Source organism: Diaphorina citri, unplaced genomic scaffold (genome assembly GCF_000475195.1).
Source record: "Diaphorina citri unplaced genomic scaffold, Diaci psyllid genome assembly version 1.1 scaffold2618, whole genome shotgun sequence".
Taxonomy (NCBI): Eukaryota; Metazoa; Arthropoda; class Insecta; order Hemiptera; family Psyllidae; genus Diaphorina; species Diaphorina citri.
The window spans coordinates 18,585-25,902 of NW_007380036.1; the positions used below are offsets into that span (position 1 = coordinate 18,585).

A 7,318-nucleotide genomic window follows, 5' to 3' on the forward strand; every position below is an offset into this window, starting at 1 on the left:
CAGCGCCCAAGTTAAGGGCGGGCCCCACCTAAAATAAGACTTGCCTATTACGAGCAAGAGACTTGCCAACCGAAAGAGGATAGGACAGAAGGAAGAGAGAAGCTAAAGCCCTGCTATTCTGGAGGCAATTACGCAATTATGTTCTCCCCGTTTCAGAAACTAAAATATTGTGAGTTGTGACATCAAGTTTAAAAAAAGGAAGAAAAAAAATGTCCAGCGACTCTACAAACGTCTGAAGCCAAGCCACCTACACTCTATAGTATGCAGTTTGAGACGGAGACCATCGACGTCCTTTAGTACAGACCATTCAGCTAGTCTAGGTTACCGTGGAATCTGGATACATACGATATGTTTTTCCTGATTATTCCAGGGAAATGGGGTCGTGTGTCACCTGATGATTATAAAAACACCAGTCGAGGGTACCGCATCACCTAGTGACACGAGGCGGAACGTGCGCCTCTGGGCCCAAGCTAAGGGTCACCCCAGTTTTTTTTTTAACATAGTACGTTTACTAACTTAAGGCACTGACCCGACAACTCCCAGGTGAGTTGGAGAACTCCTTTTACTCATCTATGAATATATGTTTTATATTTAAGCGAGTATCGCTGGCCACGGGTCGTACCATCCATTCTTGTAACCACAATCCTGTTAACTCTATAAATCCTTTTAGGATGTTACGAACGTCACTCATGGTTTCAAACACTATATTATTGAAATTATTGTGTTTCATGAGTTGCCTTAAATAAAGGTTATTAAAGGAAGGGGAAAAGGACCTAACGTCGCGAGCAGAAGTAATCTATTTAACTCTTGGTTGGAGGACATATGCTTAGTCGTGTATAGCCGCGAGTGTTTGTTGAGTAATGAGTTGTGATCAAATGTGCATTCATTTTTTTAGCCACACGTTGTAGTGTGCGACAAGGAAATAGGATAACTTACCACCGAATAAACTCACAAGAAAATTGGGGATTGGAAAATCGTTTATAGAGTATTGTCAACTAGCGCTTATAAGGCAGACGCGCTACCAACCAAGCTAACTCGGCTGGCGTGATAATCTTTAACAACAACTTACTTGCCCAACATCAATTTGTTCCCCACTGCGGGTTTGCACCAAAATCAAGCTAGGCCGGGTCGATGCCGGATCAGGCCCGGCCAAGTTCACATGACTCAAGTGGGCCCGGATCAGATTGATCCGATTCTCGTAGCTCCGCACCGACAGTAGCTGGTCCGTTAGAGTGAAGGGCTTGAAAATGACGGGCAGTTTGTGACGGAGTGACGAGGATATGTAGATCATGTAAACGAAACAATAGCCCGTGAAATACGAGTCCCAGCCCGCTGTGTGAAATTTGGCGTCGGATACTGAGAACAGAAAGGGCCAAGGTTATAGTTGGTTCGTTGAAGTATTTTGCTCACCATACAAAGGATTTTAATTCAAGCATGGTTTGTATTATAAAATGTACACCTATTCTGAATCAAGTACATAAGACCTTGTTTAGACTGTGGGAGTTAGGGGACTTTTCAATCTCATTCTGGCAAAATGGAACTTAACAGGCTGTTAGCTTAAAAGGCCTGTTAAGGGCTGAAATATAGGTGAAATCCACCCTAAGTTGCTAAGACTTTGTAGAAACTTTTCTTTATAAAAATGTAGATCAAAAGCCTCCTTAGAACGAACCTCGAGAAATGTACAGCTCGGCCGTTATTCAAGACTTTAGTTTGGAAAAAGCTCAAAAATGTTCACTCTTCGCAGGACTCAAGTTTTCAGCCCAAGTCAATCAAACTTTGCAGAGAGGTTCTTTATAAAATATAGATCAAAAGTCTCTTTGGGCCGAACCTCGAGAAATGGACGGTTCGTCCGCTATTCGGCCTCTCATTTCCACTATTTTCAGACTCAAAATCTCTTATAATTTACACAGTTTTCTCAAAATTTACAGAAAGGTTCTCAATTCAGACTCAAAATCTCTTATAATTTACAGAGTTTTCTCAAAATTTACAGAAAGGTTCTTAAACTTGTTAAGAAATGAATAGAAAGTATGGGAAACCTTCTTTCTGACTAATAATGATTGGGGGGGGGGGGAAACTACTCGTCTGTGGCACACAAAAACCCCACTCTGAGGCTTAAGGCCTGTTCCCACTGTTCGTGAGTCACACGATTTTTTCCGGATGACATGTAGGCAATGTAATCACTATTTTCAGACCCAAAATCTCTTATAATTTACAGAGTTTTCTCAAAATTTACAGAAAGGTTCTTAAACTTGTTAAGAAATGAATAGAAAGTATGGGAAACCTTCTTTCTGACTAATAATGGTTGGGGGGAAAACTACTCGTCTGTGGGACACAAAAACCCCACTCTGAGGCTTAAGGCCTGTTCCCACTGTTCGTGAGTCACACGATTTTTTCCGGATGACATGTAGGCAATGTAAGTGTTCCCACTTATACACGTCACGATTTTTTTTCCGAACGACAAGTGAGAGGCCTTTAGGTGTAGGGGCAAACAGCCCTAAAAGATGGGTGAAACTTATACGAATCTACTCGTACCGAACGACAAGTGAGAGGCCTTTAGGTGTAGGGGCAAACAGCCCTAAAAGATGGGTGAAACTTATACGAATCTACTCGTAAATTCGCAGAAGCTTAACCCATCCTTTAGGGCTGTCTAGCCCCTACACCTAAGCCTTAGATTAGACTTTTTGTGTATTTTTCTGCCATACACCAGGGTGATGGACAGTGATGGCCTCTAGCCATGTTTGGCTCATCCTGAATTGCAGTCAACCATTGTGAGAACTTGTGCTTGTTTTTTTAAAGGCAGAGAGAACCCTTTGAGAACTGCCAGCTAGCGAGGCTGGTTAGGGTTAGCTGTTCTCCTCCCTGTTTATATCATCCTTTAGGGCTGTCTAGCCCCTACACCTAAGCCTCGCTTTTTGTGTATTTTTGTCATACACCAGGGTGATGGACAGTGATGGCTTCTAGCCATGTTTGGCTCATCCTGAATTGCATTCAACCATTGTGAGAACTTGCGCTTGTTTTTTTAAAGGCAGAGAGAACCCTTTGAGAACTGCCAGCTAGCGAGGCTGGTTAGGGTTAGCTGTTCTCCTCCCTGTTTATAGTCCCACAGCCAGGCGCTAGTCTACTCTCTGTTTAACGTCCCCTAGCCAGACAAGCCTAAGTCAAGTCATAAAAGTCCATTGTTACTCCACTTCTGATTTTTCTCTAGCTTCAACTTGATTTCATAGCTGATGAATTTCGTGTCGTACACACATAGAAACAGTGGGGAACGACCTACTCGTTTGTCGTAAGCCAACTCTGAGGCTTACGTGTAAGGGCAAATAAGATGGGTTAAGCTTTTACGAATGTACTCACTCGATACTCCATCCATCAATTTGAGCTTAGGTGCGTACAACAGGAGGTGGGTTATTGCAAAAGTTTTAAAATGGGTTGGTAAGAAGTTGTGGGACAGGATACATATTTTCAGTTCTTACTTCTTATGGCAGCTCCTCTGGGCATTTTAAAGTTTTAAAGGTACAATGAAAATTTTTCCTTAAATAGGTATAGTTTTTTATAAGTGCAAAAGTTTTAAAATGGGTTGGTAAGAAGTTGTGGGACAGGATACATATTTTCAGTTCTTACTTCTTATGGCAACAACTTCTTCATTTTATAGTTTTCTTTTAGGTTGCAGGGTTCTCCTGGAAGAGCTCTTCCATCCAACCTCTATGTTCTTTCACTGTGAGCCTTTTAGAGCTTTTGAAGAGTGAAACTGTTTTCTCACCACCCAAACAATAAACCAAATTTACAACTCCATCATTTGCATCTCTTCCAGATCTCTCAACAATGCCAGCCTATCATTCCACTTTGACCGATTTTAACCAATGTGTTGGCAACATTGCAAAGCTCTTCCATCCAACCTCTAATTTCTTCTTTCACTGTGAGCCTTTTAAAGCTTTTGAAGAGTGAAACTGTTTTCTCACCACCCAAACAATAAACCAAATTTACAACTCCTTCATTTGCATCTCTTCCAGATCTCTCAACAATGCCAGCCTATCATTCCACTTTGACCGATTTTAACCAATGTGTTGGCAACATTGCAATGCTTCCGATTAAAACACAATACCGAGGCCCTGCTCCTCAGTTCACTACTGGAGAACAGGACATTATCGAAGAAGCTCTGTACTATTTCAAAGCCAATGTGTTCTTCCGAACTTATGAAATTAAAAGTGAAGCCGATAGACTGTTGATTTACATTACACTGTATATAACCGAGTGTTTGAAGAAACTGCAAAAATGTCCAACCAAAGCCCAAGGTGAGTACTTGATAATTACTTCTTTTTTTACTATGTTCCCAGTGACAATTTTCGATTATTTTATCTTTTACTAACTATGCAAGCTATTACTGCAATTATTTTTAATCGAGTTGTTGATTTACATTACACTGTATATAACCGAGTGTTTGAAAAAACTGCAAAAATGTCCAACCAAAGCCCAAGGTGAGTACTTGATAATTACTTTTTTTTTTACTATGTTCCCAGTGACAATTTTCGATTATTTTATCTTTTACTAACTATGCAAGCTATTACTGCAATTATTTTTAATCGAGACTATGTTCCCAGTGACAATTTTCGATTATTTTATCTTTTACTAACTACCTATGCAAGCTATTACTGCAATTATTTTTAATCCAGTCCTAGTAATGTAGGTGCCAAGGGCTAAGGCATTGGATTCATAGTGGAGCAATGTTTTGAATTTTAAAAGTGGTACTCATAGGTTCAAAACCACTGAGCTACCAAGCCCTTTTAAAAATAAAAAGGACACAGAAGAAGACTATAAAATTAAGTTCAAACAAAAATTAATTCTTTTATTTTCAGGTCAAAATGAAATGTACTCCCTAGCATTGGCCAAATTCGATCTCCCTGGAGAGGCTGGCTTCCCTCTCAACTCAGTCTATGCCAAACCACAAAGTCAAAACGAGGCAGACCTTATGAAGAACTATCACTAACCCAGGGTGTTTCGGAACCGATTATATGTCCAACCCTGGGAGTAAGGCTCGATATAAGGGCAGTGACCCTAGTTACAGGGCCAATCTAGGGTGTTTCGGCGATGAATACAATTCCGACCCTGGAAATGCTGAAATTCTGCATGAGGTCGAAGACCCTAGGTATAGACCTTATCCTAGACTTTTTTTTTTTATTCAACATGATTCAACCAAAGAGTAGATCAGCGTCTAGCTAGGGGACTATAAACAGGGAGTAGACTAGTCTCACTAGTCCAAATTTCTTTATGCTATATCAATAGCGAAGGTTTAGTGCAAAGGGCATCCACTCGGAAATTTTCTTTAGCCAAAAACCCAGTTGGCCTCTAAGCGATCACTCTAAAGCTGATTGAGAGGCCAATGACAAACGCTGACCCCATCTGATAGTGTCGGGCATATACCAAACACCACAGCTAGGGTTTTCAGGGATGGTTTCATACCAAGGATCTATGGTAGATTCGGCGGTAAGATATTTTCGATTAGGTCTATAAATAGTGTCACTGACCCTAGGATAAGGTCTATACCTAGGGTCTTCGACCTCATGCAGAATTTCAGCATTTCCAGGGTCGGAATTGTATTCATCGCCGAAACACCCGAGATTGGCCCTGTAACTAGGGTCACTGCCCTTATATCGAGCCTTACTCCCAGGGTTGGACATAATATAATCGGTTCCGAAACACCCTGGGTTAGCCCTATACCTAAGGGCACTGCCCTTCAGCGGACCTTTAAATCCAGGGTTGGACCTATAACGCAGATCAGCCAAGGTCTTGTCCCCCTTAGATTCAGGGTTCCCTATACCTAGGGGCACTGCCCTTCAGCGGACCTTTAAATCCAGGGTTGGACCTATAACGCAGATCAGCCAAGGTCTTGTCCCCCTTAGATTCAGGGTTGGATTTAAAACATATTTCAACCAAGGTCTTGTCCTCACCCCAACAAGCGTCGTTTCCGGCCCTGTACTCACGTTTGAGATCAGCCTTACTCCCAGGGTTGGACTCAGCCGTACCAGAATGGATATCAGCCTTTCTCCCAGGGTTGGACTCAGCCCTACCAGGATGAATTTCAGCCTTATATGCGCGGGCCTCAGGGCCGGATCTGTATTAGCTGCTAAAGTCTCCGCCACTCGTGGGGTCATCGAATCCCAGGGTGGATATCAGCCTTTTCCCCAGGGTTGGACTCAGCCTTTCTCCCAGGATGAATTTCAGCCTTATATGCGCGGGCCTCAGGGCCGGATCTGTATTAGCTGCTGAAGTCTCCGCCACTCGTGGGGTCATCGACTTGCGCTTGTTTTTTTAAAGGCAGAGAGAACCCTTTGAGAACTGCCAGCTAGCGAGGCTGGTTAGGGTTAGCTGTTCTCCTCCCTGTTTATATAAATTTTACCCAACTGCAACTGCTCCATTCCTCTCATAATATTTTCCTCTCATTTTTGTCCATCATTGCTAATAGGTTTAAAAACTATTACTAGAAGAACATGTCCATTATTAATTATGAAAATGAGATCAATTATAATACTCTGAAAAGTGCCATCATGTACACAACTTACAAAAATGAATCCCAACTTTCTCAAATCAAGAAATTGATTGAAAATGATTTGTCCGAACCATACAGTATATACGTGTATAGATATTTCCTTGAGAACTGGCCCAAGTATTGTTACCTTGCCTTTGATGAAGCCCATGAGAATAAAATAATTGGGGTTGTAGTCTGTAAAATAGAAACAGTTCAGAGGTTAGAAAGAAACATGTCCCATGGTTATATTGCAAAGTCACTGTATAGTTAAGATTTTTAGGTTTCACAATTCATTGGGCAACAAGCTAGTCAAGCTACCCTCTTTCTCGCATGAACTTCACCAACTTTGAGCACCCCGAACTACATAAAAGCAGAGCAGAAAAAATTTCGACCCCGCCGGGAATCGAACCAAAGATCCGGCTTGCAAGCCTGGTGTGGAAAAAAGACAAACAACAATATGTGTCCCCATTTAAAGGACATTTATGACAGGAGAATATGTGAAAATTTTTAATCTGAGGTTGCTTACCTGGTGAAATTGTTTGTACATAAAGAGGAGATCTGTAAGTAAGTTGTGGCCAATAAGAGGCTTCTTGTGTTCTACCAGTAGTTGGAAAACCTGGCTAAATCCTAGCATAGACTGCCAGGCCTGAGATTTGGCTACTTGGAGTAGTTCATGCTGTAATGTCTCGCGGGACTGTTTCAAACTAGCATCACCTGTGTTGAACTTCTCTACGTGGATCTGATGGGAGGACAAATCAAGAAGATACATATTTATTGGCTGGGACCACAATATCAGTT

The 7,318-nt window shown here is 41.7% G+C and overlaps 2 protein-coding genes and 3 long non-coding RNA genes across 5 annotated transcripts in view; 3 read left to right on the plus strand and 2 right to left on the minus strand.

Moving 5' to 3' along the window:
* Positions 1 to 1,054: 1,054 nt before the first annotated feature.
* Positions 1,055 to 3,405, minus strand: LOC103519235 (pre-piRNA 3'-exonuclease trimmer-like). The gene is made up of 2 exons (XM_008484322.2): positions 3,352 to 3,405; positions 1,055 to 1,356 (listed from the first exon to the last, which is right to left on the minus strand). Exons 1-2 carry the CDS (start codon positions 3,365 to 3,367, stop codon positions 1,055 to 1,057), a joined length of 318 nt encoding a protein of 105 aa, XP_008482544.2. The 5' UTR covers positions 3,368 to 3,405.
* Positions 3,406 to 3,586: 181 nt separating this feature from the next.
* Positions 3,587 to 3,972, minus strand: LOC113471566. Its single transcript, XR_003394209.1, has 2 exons — positions 3,894 to 3,972; positions 3,587 to 3,697 (listed from the first exon to the last, which is right to left on the minus strand). It is a non-coding gene; the product is annotated as an uncharacterized LOC113471566 (long non-coding RNA).
* A 33-nt stretch (positions 3,973 to 4,005) lies between these two features.
* Positions 4,006 to 7,318, plus strand: part of LOC103519234 (actin-related protein 2/3 complex subunit 3) — an 11,740-nt gene continuing 8,427 nt past the window's right edge. Inside the window, exon 1 of the mRNA XM_008484321.3 lies at positions 4,006 to 4,289. Within this exon, the coding sequence (XP_008482543.1) occupies positions 4,019 to 4,289 (271 nt within the window). The 5' untranslated portion in view covers positions 4,006 to 4,018. The remainder of the gene's footprint in view (positions 4,290 to 7,318) is intronic.
* LOC113471564 lies at positions 4,400 to 4,958 on the plus strand. The gene is made up of 2 exons (XR_003394207.1): positions 4,400 to 4,472; positions 4,851 to 4,958. It is a non-coding gene; the product is annotated as an uncharacterized LOC113471564 (long non-coding RNA).
* LOC113471565 lies at positions 5,388 to 6,134 on the plus strand. Its single transcript, XR_003394208.1, has 2 exons — positions 5,388 to 5,778; positions 5,879 to 6,134. It is a non-coding gene; the product is annotated as an uncharacterized LOC113471565 (long non-coding RNA).